General features: G+C 47.1%; 1 protein-coding gene across 1 annotated transcript in view; it reads left to right on the top strand.

The window, feature by feature from the left end:
• The window catches only part of LOC144681152 (dynein axonemal heavy chain 8-like), a 1,929,890-nt gene that overhangs the window by 1,708,213 nt on the left and 206,565 nt on the right, over positions 1-15,112 (top strand). Inside the window, exons 77-78 of the mRNA XM_078542879.1 lie at positions 7,786-7,907; positions 9,668-9,786. Of these exons, the coding sequence (XP_078399005.1) occupies positions 7,786-7,907; positions 9,668-9,786 (241 nt within the window). The remainder of the gene's footprint in view (positions 1-7,785; positions 7,908-9,667; positions 9,787-15,112) is intronic.

The following is a 15,112-nucleotide window of genomic DNA, read 5'->3' as shown; positions in this document are numbered from 1 at the left end:
CTGAGTTTTTCCAGGTATTTTTATTTTTGTTTTCTGACTTAATCCTGATGTACTCATGTAATCCAAAAAAAATCTTCACGATGCCCAATGTTGCATCTGTTTGAGCCCTTGCATGAGCTCAAATAGGTCTGGTAGTTTTAATTTACTATCCATGGCCATTTTCCATAACTGATGAGCACCTCTTTAATTTTTTTTCAAGATGGCTCTGCGGCAGCCCTTTTTTCTCTTCTCTTTGTTCTTCCAGCACATATCAGACCTTAAACAAAGACAGAAAATGCTGGAAAAACTCAGCAGGTCTAACAGCATGTGTGGTGGGAATAAAAAACAGAGTTAACGTTTCGAGTCCATATGATTCTTCTACCGAGCTCTGAAACAGTCATACGGACGCAAAACATTAATTCTGTTACACGTTTCACAGATGCTGTTCGACCTGCTGAGTTTTTCCAGCATTTTCTGTTTTTGTTTCAGATTTTCAGCAGTGTTTTGCTTTTACCTATCAGACCTTGGTGAGCTTCTGCAGTGATTGTGGGTCCCACCTTTTAAGTTAAACAACTCTGCAGGAAACCTTCAAGCAAGTTGTTTGGGTCAGCTGTTTGGTTGTTTTAAGCTTAAAGAATGTAACTGAAGGTGATTTTTTAGCTCTGGTTGAAGTTTTAAGGATTTTTTTTCATTCAGTTGAGCTCGGCCTCCAGATGTTATGGCACCACCTCTGGCTTTCTTTCAACTATGCCGTGGAATGCCAGTGCTGATCCTGATTGCTACCTATTTTAAAGGGTAATCTCAGCTTTTGTCTGAGTTTTGCTCACCTTTATTTTGTGACCTGGGTACTTCCTGTGACTCTGCGTTCACTGAGGGTCTTCTTTTCATCTGCACAGTGGATTACTATTTTGCCTTTCAGCTTTTTCTTTATTTTGAATTTTGCTCAGCCTTTTATGATCTGGCTAGAGCCGCTGTGTTTAATTACGTCTGGCTTTTCGTCACACAGTGGATTTTTCTGCTGTCTTTCAGCATTTTATTCTCTTTTTATTTGAATGTTGCTAGCCTTTTGTGATCTGGCTTGGTCCCTTCACTCTTCATTCAATCAGGTCTGGCAATGGACCTCCAAATACTCTGGTGGAGTCCTTCAGCCTCCATGTCTGCAATGGCACTCCTTTTAAGGCAATCTCCAATTTTAGAACCAAGGGACAGAGTCTGAAAATAACGGGCAGGCCATTTAAGACTGAGAGAAGGAGGAATCTTTTCACTCCGCAGGTGGTGAATGTTTGGAATTCTCTTCCCGAAAGGCAGTGGAAATTCCATCATTGAGCATGTTCAAGACAGAAATTGATCAATTTATGGATACTAATAACATCAAGAGATATGGGGATAGTGGAGAAAATGGCATAGAGATAGATGATCAGCTTGATCTATTTGAATGGCAGAGCAGGCTTGACGAGCTGAGTGACCTACAACTGTTCCTATGTTCCCATGTTCCTATATTACCTTTTTCAATTCGTTCACAGAATATGGGCAATGTTGGCTAGGTCAGTATTTATCTCCCATTCCTAATTCCCCTTGAGAAGGTGATGTTGAGCTGCCTTCTTGGATCACCTATTGTGGTATACGTACGCCCACAGTGCTTTTAAGAAGGGAGTTCCAGGATTTTGACCCAGCAATCGTGAAAGAACGGCAATATAGTTCCAAGTCAGGATGGAGTGTGGGTTGAAGCAAAACTTGCAAATGGTTGTGTTCCCACCTATCTGCTGCCTTTGTCTTTCTAGGTGACAGAGGTTGCAGGTTTGCACAGTACTATCAAAGGAGACTTTGTGAGTTACTTCATTGCATCTTCTAGATGGCACACACTGCTAGATGGAGGGAGTGAATGTTTAAGATGGTAAATCTGGTGCCAATCAAGTGGGTTGCTTTGTCCTTAATGGTGTCGAGCTTCTTGAGTGTTGTTGGAGCTGCAATCACCCAGGCAAGTGGAGAGTATTCCATCACACTCCTGACTTGTGCCTTGTAGATGGTGGACAGGTTTTGGGGAGTCAGGAGGTGAGCTATTCACTACAGAATTCCTAGCCTCCGACCTGCTCTTGTAGCCACTGTATTTATTTGGCTAGTCCAGTTCAGTTCCTGGTCAATGGTAACCCCCAGGATGTTGATACTGGGGGATTCAGTGATGGTAATGCCATTGAATGTCAAGGGGAGATGGTTGGATTCTCTCTTGTTGGAGATGGTCATTGCCTGGCACTTGTGTGGCATGAATGTTACTTGCCACTTATCAGCCCAAGCCTGAATATTGCCCACGTCTTGCTGCATATGGACCAGACTGCTTCAGGATCTGAGGAGTCGTGTTGTGCATTGTGCAATCATCAGCGAACATCCCCACTTCTGACCTTATGATGGAAGGAAGGTCATCGATGAAGCAGCTGAAGAACAGGGCCTAGAACATTACCCTGAGGAACTCTTGCAGTGATGTCCTGGAACCGAGATGATTGACCCCCAACAACTACAACCATCTTCCTTTGTGCTAGGTATGACTCCAACCAGCAGAGAGTTTTCCCCAGTTTTCCCATTGACTCTCATTTCACTTGAGTCCTTGATGCCACACTCGTCAAATGCTGCCTTGATGTCAAGGGCAGTCACTCTCACCTCACCTCCTGAGTTAAGCTCTTCTGTCCATTTTTAAAAATGTTATCATGGGATGTGGGCATCACGCCTGAAGTATGATGTACAGTATTGGTCTCCTTATTTAAGGAAGGATGTAAATGCATTAGAAGCAATTCAGACAAGGTTTACTAGACGATCAAGAATGGGCGGGTTGTCTTCAGAGGAAAGATTGGACATACTAGGTTTGTATCCACAAGATACAAGAAGAGTAAGAGGCAACTTGATTGAAACCTTTAACATTCTGAAGGATCTTGGCAAGGTGGATGAAGAGAGAGTGGTTGCTCTTATGCGAGAATCTAGAACTAGAGGTCACTTTTTAAAAATAAGGGGTCGCACATTTAGCACAGAGATGAGGAAAATTTCTTTTCTCTCAGAGGGTAGTGAGTCTTAGGAACTCCCTTCCTCAAAAGGCAGTGGAAGCAGAGTTAAAAACCAAAAATTTCTGGAAAAACTCATCAGGTCTGGCAGCATCTGTGGAGAGAGAACCAGAGTTAATGTTTTGAGTCCATGCTGAGTTTTTGCATGATTTCTGTTTTTATTTCACATTTCCAGCATCCGCAATATTTTGCTTTTATCTTAGTAGAAGCAGAGTATTTGAATATTTTTAAGGCAGATGTAGATAGATTCATAATAAGCAAAGGGGTGAAAGGTTATTAGGGGTAAGCAGGTGGTTACAATCAGATCAGCTATGATCTTATTGAATGGTGGAGCAGAGTCGAGGGACCGAGTGACCTACTCCTGCTCCTAATTCATACGTTTGTATGTCACTGGCTAGGCCAGCATTTTTACACTGCCCATCCCTAATCGCCCTTGAGTAAGTGGTAGTGAGCTGCCTTCTTGAACCGCTACAGTCCATGTGGCGTAGGTACACCCAAAGTACTGTTAGGGAGGGAGTTCCAGAATTTTGGCCCAGCGATATTGAAGGAATGGTAATTTATTTCCAAGTCAGGATGGTGAGTGGCTTGGAGGGGAGCTTCCAGGTGATGGTGTTCCCATGTGTCTGCTGCCCTTGTCCTTCTAGATAGTAGTGGTCGTCGGTTTGGAAAGTGCTTTCTAAGGAGCCTTGGTGAGTTCCTGCAGTGCATCTTGTAGATGGTACACACTGCTGCCACTGTGCGTCGGTGGTGGAGGTAGTGAATGTTTGTGGATGTGGTGCCAATCAAGCAGGTTGCATTGTTTTGGATGGTGCCAAGCTTCTTGAGTGTTGTTGGAGCTGCACTCACCCAGGCAAATGGGGAGTATTCCATCACACTCTTGACTTGTGCCTTGTAGATGGCAGACAGGCTTTGAGGAGTCAGGAGGTGAGTTACTCACTGTAGGATTCCCAGACACTGACCTGCTGTTGTAGCCACAGTATTTATGTGGCTAGTCCAGTTCAGTTTCTGGTGAATTTCAACCCCCCAGATGTTTATAGCGCGGGATTCAGCAATGGTAATGCCATTGAATGTCAAGGGACAATGGTTCGATTCTCTCTTGTTGGAGATAGTCATTGTCTGGCATTTGCTTGCCACATGTAAGCCCAAGCCTGAATGTTGTCCAAGTCTTGCTGCATTTAGGCAAGACTGCTTCAGTATCTATGGAGTTGTGAACGGTGCTGAAAATTGGGCAATCATCATGAACATCCTCACTCTTGACCTTATAATGGAAGGAAGGTCATTAATGAAGCAGCTGAAGATTGTTGGGCCTAGGGCACTACCCTCAGGAACTCCTGCAGTGATGTCCTGGAGCTGAGATAATTGACTAGGGAACAGGCAATTCTAGATTTAGTGATGTGTAATGAGGCAGATTTGATAAGGGAGCTTAAGGTGGAGGAACCCTTAGGAGGAAGTGACCATAATATGATAGAATTTACCCTGCAATTTGAGAGGAAAAAGCTGGAATCAGATGTAACGGTATTATAGTTGAATAAAGGCAACTACAGAGGTATGAGGGAGGAGCTGGCCAGAATTGACTGGGAGATAAGCCTAGCAGGAAAGACAGTGGAACAGCAATGGCAGGAGTTTCTGGGAGTAATTTGGACGACACAGCAAAAATTCATCCCTAGGAAGAAGAAGCATACTAAAGGGAGGACGAGGCAACCATGGCTGACAAGGGAAGTCAGGAACAGCATAAAAGCTAAAGAGAAAGCATACAATGCGGCGAAGAGCAGTGGGAAACCAGGGGATTGGGAAGCCTACAAAGACCAACAGAGGACAACTAAAAAATAAATGAGGGAGAAGATTAAATATGAGGGTAAACTAGCCAGTAATATAAAAGAAGATTGCAAGAGTTTTTTTAGATATATAAAGGGTAAGAGAGAGGAAAAAGTGGAATTGGGTGCTGGAAAATGATGCTGGAGAAGTAGTAGTGGGGAACAAAGAAATAGCGGAGGAACTGAATAGGTACTTTGCGTCAGTCTTCACGGTGGAAGACAAGAGTAACATCCCCAAAGTTCTAGAGAGTCGGGAGGCAGAGGTGAGTATGGTGGCCATTATCAAGGAGAAGGTGCTAGGAAAACTGAAAGGTCTGAAGTTGGATAATTCACCTGGACCAGATGGATTACACCCCAGAGTTCTGAAGGAGATAGCTGAAGAGATAGTGGAGGCGTTAGTGGTGATCTTTCAGGAATTACTGGAGTCAGGGAGGGTCCCAGAGGACTGGAAAATCGCTAATGTAACCCCCCTGTTTAACAAGGGAGTGAGGCAAAAGACGGGAAAATACAGGCCGATTAGCCTGACCTCAGTTGTTGGTAAGATCTTAGAGTTCATTATTAAGGATGAGATTTCAGAATACTTGGAAATGCATGGTAAAATAAGGCAAAGTCAGCATGGTTTCATCAAGGGGAGGTCATGCCTGACAAATCTGTTAGAATTCTTTGAGGAGGTAACGAATAGGTTAGACAAAGGAGAGCCAATGGATGTTATATACTTGGACTTCCAGAAGGCCTTTGACAAGGTGCCTCACAGGAGGCTGCTCAGTAAGATAAGAGCCCATGGAGTTAGAGGCAAGGTACTAGCATGGATAGAAGATTGGCTGTCTGGCAGGAGGCAGAGAGTGGAGATAAGGGAGTCCTTCTCAGGATGGCGGCCGATGACTAGTGGAGTTCCGCAGGGGTCAGTGTTGGGACCACAACTTTTCACTTTATACATTAATGATCTAGATGAAGGAATTGAAGGCATCCTGGCTAAGTTTGCAGATGATACAAAGATAGGCGGAGGGACAGGAAGTATTGAGGAGGCGGGGAGGCTGCAAAAGCATTTGGACAGGTTAGGAGAATGGGCAAAGAAGTGGCAGATGGAATACAATGTGGGGAAGTGTGAGGTCATGCACTTTGGTAGGAAGAATAGAGGCATAGACTATTTTCTAAATGGGGAGAGAATTCAGAAATCTGGAGTGCAAAGGGACTTGGGAGTCCTAGTCCAGGATTCTCTTAAGGTTAACTTGCAGGTTGAGTCGGTAGTTAGGAAGGTAAATACAATGTTGGTATTTATTTCGAGCGGACTAGAATATAAAAGCAGGGATGTGCTGCTGAGGCTTTATAAGTCTCTGGTCAGACCACATTTAGAATATTGTGAGCAATTTTGGGCCCCTTATCTCAGGAAGGATGTTCTGGCCCTGGGGAGAGTCCAGAGGAGGTTCATGAGAACGATCCCAGGAATGAAAGGCTTAACATATGAGGAATGTTTGAGGACTCTGGGTCTATACTCAATGGAGCTTAGAAGGATGAGGGGGGATGTGATTGAAACTTACAGAATACTGAAAGGCCTGGATACGTGGGGAAGATGTTTCCATTAGTAGGAGAGACTAGGACCTGAGGGCACAGCCTCAGAGTAAAGGGAAGACCTTTTAGAACAGAGATGAGGAGAAACTTCTTTAGCCAGAGAGTGGTGAATCTATAGAATTTGTTGCCACAGAAGGCTGTGGAGGCCAGGTCATTGAGTGTATTTAAGACCGAGAATGATAGGTTCTTGATTGGTAAGGGGATCAATGGTTACGGGGAGAAGGTGGGAGAATGGGGTTGAGAAACTTATCAGCCATGATTGAATGGCGAAACAGACTCGATGGGCCGAATGGCCTAATTTTTGCTCCTCTGTCTTATGGTCTTATGGACCTCCAGCAACCACAACCATCTCCCTTTGTGCTAGGTATGACTCCAACCAACGGAGAGTTTTCCCCTGATTCCCATTGACTCCAGTTTTGCTAGGGTTCCTTGATGCCACACTCGGTCAAGTGCTGCCTTGATATCAAGAGCAGTCACCTTCACCTCACCTCGGGAGTTCAACTCTTTTATTCATGTGTGAAGTAAGCCTGTAATGAGGTCAGGAGCTGAGTGGCCCTGGCGGAACCCAAACTGGGCGTCAGTGCGCAAGTTGCTCCTGAGAAAATGCTATTTGATAGCACTGTCAACAGCTTTGCTGATGATCGAGCATAGGCTGACGGGGTAGTAATTGGCCGGGTTGGATTTGTCCTGCTTTTTGTGTACAGGTCATACCTGGGCAATTTTCCACATAGCCGGGTAGATGTCAGTGTTGTAGCTGTACTGTAACATCTTGGCAAGGGGCACAGAAAATTCTGGAACACAAGACCTATTGTCGGAATTTTGTCAGGGCCCATAGCCTTTGCAGTATCCAGTGTCTTCTGCTGTTTCTTGATATCACGCTGAGTGAATTGAATTGGCCGAAGAGTGTATTTGTGATGCTGGTAACTTCAGGAAGAGGCCAGGTTGGATCATCCACTTGGCACTTCTGGCTGAAGTTTTTGCGAGTGCTTCAGCCTTGTCTTTTGCACTGATGTGCTGGGCTCTCCCATCATTGAGGCGGGGATAATAATGGAGCCTCCTCTTCCTGTTCATTGTTTAATTGTCCACCACCATTCATGACTGGATGTGGCAGGACTACAGAGCATAGAGCTGATCTCTTTGTTGTGAGATCACTTAACTGTATCTATCGCATGGCTCTTTCGCTGCTTGGCATTCAAGTAGTCCTGTGGGGTCACCTCACGAAGTTGACACATCAGTTTTAGGCATGCCTGCTGCTGCTCTTGGCATGCCCTTCTGCACCCTTCATTGTCAAGGTTGTTCCCCCGATTTGATGGTAATGTTTGGACCAAGCTTAAAGTTTTGTTTTACTAATGACGAATTCTAATCCATTTGTATAGGTGGAGCAGCCCTTGACCTTAAAGCTAGCCCACAGAAACCTTTCCGCTGGATCCTTGATATGACCTGGTTGAACCTGGTGGAGCTGAGCAAACTCTCTCAGTTTGCAGAGATATTGACCCAGGTATTATACCCATTTTCTGCTCATGATCGTACAGCACAATCTGGCTTATCAAACGAGCAGAGAGTGTTACAGTTCAATTTAAATAAATCCTTGAATTGGAAGTTTGCTTTGCAATATGAAAATGTCATTATCAAAGTTATTGTTATGACTAACATTTTCAGCATGCTGCATTTTCTAATCCTTCTAAAACCTTTTTATGCCAATTATATTTGTATGAGAAGAGAACTGTGGGCTTGAGAAAGACGACCACTGTAAGAAGTGGAAAGGGTAGAGAAGCTATCAAGAACCTGTCTTCATTAGTCCCATTGCTGAGTCTTGAAAGTGGTTGGAGGCACCACAGATTTAGAGTGAGCCATATGCAGTGCTAAAGGGCGTAGGGAGGTTCCTAGAGAACTAAGATTCCTTAACTTGTGTCAGAAATCAGCTATTCAGAATAAGATTTCACAATTGTTGGGGTGATAGCTCAAGGAGAAATAGTTGGAAATTCCCCCAGAGCAGTACTTTGTGGATCTGGCCAGCCAAATAATTGTCTCACAGAAGGCCTGTTCCATTTTGAAGACTGCTTCATACGTAGGGTCTTGAGGGGGAAAGTGGAAGGAAAATAGGCCAGATCAATGGCCTGAATTTTCTCGTCAGCGAGCGGGCCCCGCCCCCAAATCGCCGACAGGAAAATGACGCGGGCTGACGTCGAGAGGAATCCCCAATGTCATCCCAGTCCCGTTAAATTTTTAGGAAGGTGGGCGGACAGCGAAATCAGATGTCCGCGCGCCGACCTGTCAATGGCCAATTAAAGCCATTGACAAACTAATTAAGATAATTAAAGACCTGCCCGTCCAACCTTAAGGCTGATGGACTGGCCAGGCGCCCCAGCGGGCTTCTGATAAAAAATGAAACCTCATCCACTGGTGGGATGAGGTTTCATGTCCGTTTTTAAGAAGTCTAATAAAGTTTATGTCATTTTTATTAACATGTCCCATCTTGTGTGACATTGTCACATGAGGGGGACATGTTATATGTTTTTAATTTTTCTATTTTTTAACTTTTCTTACCTGTCACTAATCTTCCTGAGACAGGGCTTTGCCTCAGGGAGCAGTGTGCTCTTTCGCGCGCATGCACAAAAGTGCGCACTTTGACAGATGCGGATTCCCTCCCCCCGGAACAGGAAGCGCATAGCGCTTCCCGTCGGGCAGGCCGCTGGGTGGACCTTAATTGGCCCACCCACTCAAAATGGCGCCGGGCCCCATTTCGCTGTCGGGGGTCAGCTGTCTACCCGCTGCCGAGCCGGTGGGACCTGCCCGCCATCTGAGGACAAAATTCTGCCCAATGTGGGGGAAGGAGTCGAAGTGGCAGTGACTCAGGCTAGGTTTATGAGTTGGAATGAATACTCGCAACCCCACAAGAGAAGGGAGAAACTTGACTTTCAGGCTCCCTTTCGCCAAACCATCGGTTCATATTTACCAAAATGTGCATGACCTCGCTCCACCCAGTTCAGTCTAAAAAAGCAGTCTGGTCCTTTTGGCACCAAATTCCCCTTTAACTGGGCCTCTCGTCTGACCCTGGGTATATAGCAATAGGCCCCAATGAATATTGCCACAGTGAAAGTGGGGTGGTAGGTTAGTTCTCACCATTTTGGGGGTATTATGTTCTGCCAGACAGAAAAGCTGGAAATTCAGCCCAATAATTTTAATATTCTAAATTCTTTATAAATGAATACAACTTGATCTTTTTCAGTTGATTTTATTGTTGGGATATGGTTGCAGATAACTAAGAATGAGAAGATTTGGAAAGTCTGGTTTGACACTGATGCTCCAGAAGAAGAGATAATTCCAAATGGATACACTGACTCTTTGGATTCATTCTGCAAGCTATTGCTCATTAGGTGAGATACAGCCAGGACAGCACATTTACTCCACTATATTTAATACTTTGGCACCCATCTGGTTGACACTGTAAGTAAATGGCTGCACTGGCAGGCCAGTGTGAAGCAGGCTGGGAGAAGAGCAAAGCTGTGAACACACAAAGGATTGGTGAGCTGCAGGTGCAGATAGCCACATGGGAATATGATGTTGTGACACTCATAGAGACCTGGTTCAAAAGAGGGCAGTACTGGTGCTCAATGTTTCTGGATACAAGGTGTTCAGGAAATTTGGGAAAGAAAGAAAGGCAAGGGGTAGCAGTATTGATCAAGGAGAATGTTACAGTACGAGAGGAATCAAGGACAGAATCTATTTGGTTAGAGCTAAGAAACAATAGAGGTACCATTACACTATTGGGTACATCCACATCTCAAATACTGTGTGCAGTTATGGTCTCCTTATTTAAGGAAGGATGCTGGAGACAGTTCAGAGGAGGTTTACTAGTTTGATACCTGGAATGAGTGGGATGTCTTAGGAGGAAAGGCCAGACAGACTGGGCTTGTTTCCACTAGAGTTTAGAAGACTGATTGAAGTATATAAGATCCTGAATGGTATTGACATGGAAAGGATGTTTCCTCTTGTGGGTCAGTCCAAAACAGGGGGGCACTGTTTTAAAATTAGGGATTGCCCTTTTAGAACAGAGACAAGGAGAATTTTTTTCTCTCAGAGGGTTGTGCCACTTTGGAACCCTCTGCCTCAGAATGCATTAGAGGCGGGGTCAATGAATATTTTAAGGTGGAGGTAGATAGAGTCTTGTAAGGCAAGGGAATCAAAGGTGGATAAATGGGAATGTGGAATTTGAAATTATCTTATTGAATGGCGAGCAGGCTCAAGGGGCCAAATGGCCTACTTCTGCTCCTATTTCGTATGTCCGTAAGAGTATTCTATATTCTAGTGAGAAAGATACAGAAGAGCAAATTTGCAAGGAAATTAGACAGGTGCAAGAATTATAGGGGAGAATTTTCCATTCGGCGAGCGTCATTTAGATTTTCAGTTCGGCGGGCGTGCAGCCGAGGTGGCTGCGCACCCGCCGAACTGTCGAAGGCCTATTAAGGCCTGTTAAAAACTAATTGATATAATAAAATGAGCTGCCCATCCAAACTTAAGGTTGGTTGGCAGGCGAAGAGCCCAGGTGGCCTTTGCATTTTTCATGGAACCTCATCCACGGGCGGGATGAGGTTTCTTGAAGTGTTTAACAATTCAATACAAACTATTTTAAAAAATCATGGACATGTCCCAGCTCATGTGACACTGTTTTAAAAGTTTTTAATTACTTTATTCAGATGTTTAAAACTTAAACAAATCTCCCTGAGGTACAGAGGTGCCTCAAGGAGATATCTGTGCTCCTTTGCACACATGCGCAAAAGAGGGCAGGCCTGGACTCAGGGAACCCCCCCACCCCACCTCCCCCAACCTGCACAGGGAGCACTTATTGCTTCCGGGTGAGCGTCACACTAGGCGGGCCTTAATTGACCCGCCCACGTAAAATAGCAGTGCAGACCCGATCAGGGGCGCCAAGGGTGGTGACGGTCTGGAATGCGCTGCCTGAGAGGGTGATGGAGGCGGGTTGCCTCACATCCTTTAAAAAATACCTGGATAAACACTTGGCACGTCATAACATTCAAGGCCATGGGCCAAGTGCTAGTAAATGGGGTTAGGTCGGTAGGTCAGGAGTTTCTCACGTGTCGGTGCAGACTTGATGGGCTGAAGGGCCTCTTCTGCACTGTGTGATTCTGTGATTCTGTAATTCTGTGATTCTGATTCTGTGAGATGGATTGGAGGATACTGAAGGAATTAAGGATCGAAATTACAAAGGTACTGGCCATAATTTTCCAATCTTCCAATATGTTATGACACAGCCGATGGTAAACGCTGAGCTGCTCAAATCCTAAAGGGAAACTTGAAACAACTGTCACAACTTGTTTTGAAGTTTATATAAAGTTCAAGATGTGTGCCTTGAATTCAGCAGTAATAAGACCACCAAGTCTTATAGGTTTTACAAAGCTAGATTAACATTTATTAAGAAGAGAAATGATTTTTAAATACATACGTAGATCTATAAATTACTACTGTGATAACTTCTAAATCCCCTAATCAATCTAACTCCCAGTTACACTTTTGTTCAGGCAACAGTAAGACACATGGGGCAGAATTTTCTGGCTGGCAGGGGGAGGTGGAACGGGAGCTGGCGCGGGTGGGCATGGAGTCGATCGCCACTTGCAATCGGGTCCGCACCGCCATTTTACGCGGGCAGGCCAATTAAGGCCCGTCCAGCATACTTCACGACTCCCGTACATAGTGGGAGTGGGCGGGCAGTGTCAGGCGCACTCAGCCCGATGGGTCCAATGGCGAACCGGCGGCCTGCTTAAAGGAAGGCTTGGCAGTCTTGGAAAGGCTGCTCGCAATGGCTGGGCAAAGGGCTGTGCAGAGGGTCAATGGAGGTGATGCAAGTCCGGTGGGTAGTCAATCGAGGCAGGCCAGGCCGGAGGGTAGTCCATCGGGGCAGGCCAGGCTGGAAGGTAGTCCATCGGGGCAGGCCAGGCTGGAGGGTAGGGCGGGTTCCAGTGTGCCCCTCGTTTTTCCAATGACTGGCTTGCCGCCCTCCTCGAGGAGGTGGCAGCATGATGGGAGATGCTGGTTCCTCAGGATGGGAGGAGGAGGGCGGAGGTGTGAGCTCCCACAACGTGGAGCGGCACACCTGGATTCAGTGTCGCAAGTGCTTCAAAGACCTGTTGCGCTCTGGAAGGGTGAGGAAAATGTTGGCAATGGTCACTTAACCCAGCAGGCTGGCTTTCCCCCCTGCTGCCACACTGCCCACCCCAAACCCCCCATACCCCCGCACCCCCACCCCGCCACTAAGTCTGAGTGTAGTGACGGCATTGAATCATTGACGGCATGTGTCCTTTGCTGGGTGGGCCAGCAGATATTGCCCATGCTGAGGTCAGCCTGAGAGGGTGGTGAAGAGATGGGGTCTCCGCCCACAGCAAGTGGACACTGAGACCCATATGACTGTTTTGGGGGCAACCTGGAGAAGCTGCACCTAGGCGCTGAGCTTCAACTGCAGGACATTTCCAAGTCAGGGAGATGACATGCTGGGAGGAGAGCTTCAAGGTGGCGTGGAAACGAATCATCTGCTGCCCTCTGCTCTCCATGTGCATGCGCCTCCTTGCTATGGAAGGATATACCATGCGGTGCCTTATGTGATGTAGGCGGCATGTGGACAAGGTGGGGGTACGTGGGTGGGGAACAGGCCTAGCACCTTTGTGTGAGTGTTCGGCAGCAGTGGGGTGAGGAAGCACTGGAGCCCTGACATGTCCCACTCTGGTTGGGGTGGGCCATGCTTTAAGAGACTCCATGTACAATTTACACAAATCAATGCTGTTCTCCCATTTTCAAGAGAGCATGTGAGGACTGGCAGCGGGCAGGCACAGTTAGCCATTCGCAGCCGGTTTGAGCAGGAGGCCCTGGATTTGGAGAGGCACCATGCGCCCAGGTCCACTGGTGTCGGTGAGGCTGGGGTGCCACGGCCAGGTATGTGTGGCCAGCAGTGAGGTCAGCATTATTCTCCCAACAGCCATAGCAGTGCTGAATGTTAAGTGATTTAATTTTGCAACATGGCTTGACCATGGCTTATGGAAGGATGAGCATATAATGATCCGGGGGACAGGAATGCACTTTGACATTGTCTCCACGTTAACTCATCCAATTCTTCCTTTCAGCATCATCGGAGCAGGGCTGGGAGGAGGAGCAGCAGAGGCCCCCTCTCAAACCTGAGGGCCCTGAAGTCTCTCCAGCGTCACACCATCTCTGCCAGGCAGGCACCAGCGCAGATACTAGCACCTCGGTGGGAGTTAGAACATCGGCTAGTGTCCCAGAGCACAGTGGTGAGGGCACTTTACAGTCGCTTGAGGTGCTGGCAGAGACAGAGAGTGCCCATGGCACCAGCAGTCGGAGGACTGCAGGGGACCAGTGCCTGATGATGTGCCTCTGGAGTCTTCCGCGATGCAGCAGCTGCAGGAAATGCGGCCAGGTGTACGGGAGCATCTGGGGGAGATACATGAGGCTATGCTTGGCTTGGTCTCTGTGGTGGAGGAGTCTACGCGGACGCTCGCTGAAGCAATGAGACACATGTCCGAGCGCCATGCGTCCTCCATGGAGAGAGTGGCGACTCTTGTGCAGAGCCGCCTCCAAGAGACCCATCAGGGCTTCCTGGGGATGCGCTCTGACCAGCAAGCCCTCACATCGGCATTGACCTCAGCTGGTCAGTGCCAGTGTGGGAGATGGTCTGGGCACCAGCTTTCCCAGCTCAGTACCCATCCATCCACGGTGAGCAGGGAGATCCGAAGCGACCTCTCAGGGTGCTCCAGATGAGGACAACAGCTCCTTCACCCCTCTCCCAGTAACCGTAGCATCCGGTGAGGCTGCGACAACTGGGGAGATGCCAGCTGTGGAACTGGCAGATCCCTCCCAGGCGGGACCAGCACTGGCTCCATGGGCCAGAGAATGCTCACCAAGGTCATCGAGGCCAACAGGACAGCAGAGTCAGCAGGCTACTCCCAGCAATGGGGTAGCACCAAGACGTAGCACCCGGAAACATAAACATAAGGCACCTTAGGCACAACACGGGTTAATCACTGGTGCTTTTGTGTTGGCCCTAGATGAGGCCTTTATGATTTGCTTTGAATTGGAATACCATTGTCATTTTTTTGGCTTAAGTTTCTTTGCTTGTGACATTAAATTCAGACAAGTGACCACGACTGAGGGTGCCTTTTTCCTTCTGCATGTGTATGGTTTCCAAAAATGGTATGAGTGCTCAGTTGGGCATTCAGCTTTATTAACAAGGCCCTTAGTTACTGTTCCTAACCTGGCAGATTTGGCACTTAGGTATCGAGTATGGAGCTTACAACCCAGGCTTGAGCTGGAGGTCCATCTGTGGTGTGTAAGCTGAAGGTTAGATGGATTAAAGCCTCCCAGGTGTCCCTGCCTCCCTGGAGTATTCCCGGATCAGCGTCCACCCCCTCAGCATTTCCCTGTGTGTGCTCATCCTCGGACTCATTGCTGGACTCATCGTGTGCAGCCGCATCCACTGCGTCGATGTCTTCATCATCCACCGCGTCCCCCCTTTCCAGCGCAAGATTGTGGAGAGCACAGCAAGCACCCACTATCAGTGAGACATGATCTGGGGGGTGCTGGAGTGCGCCTCCTGAGCAGTCCAGGCATCAGAAGCGCACCTTGAGAAGACCGATGGTTCCCTCCACCACAGCCCTTGTGGAGCTGTGGCTCCTATTG

Source organism: Cetorhinus maximus, chromosome 5 (genome assembly GCF_964194155.1).
Source record: "Cetorhinus maximus chromosome 5, sCetMax3.hap1.1, whole genome shotgun sequence".
NCBI classification, from domain to species: Eukaryota; Metazoa; Chordata; class Chondrichthyes; order Lamniformes; family Cetorhinidae; genus Cetorhinus; species Cetorhinus maximus.
Note: the sequence above shows the minus strand (reverse complement) of the source record. Positions and strands in the feature narration are given on the sequence as shown.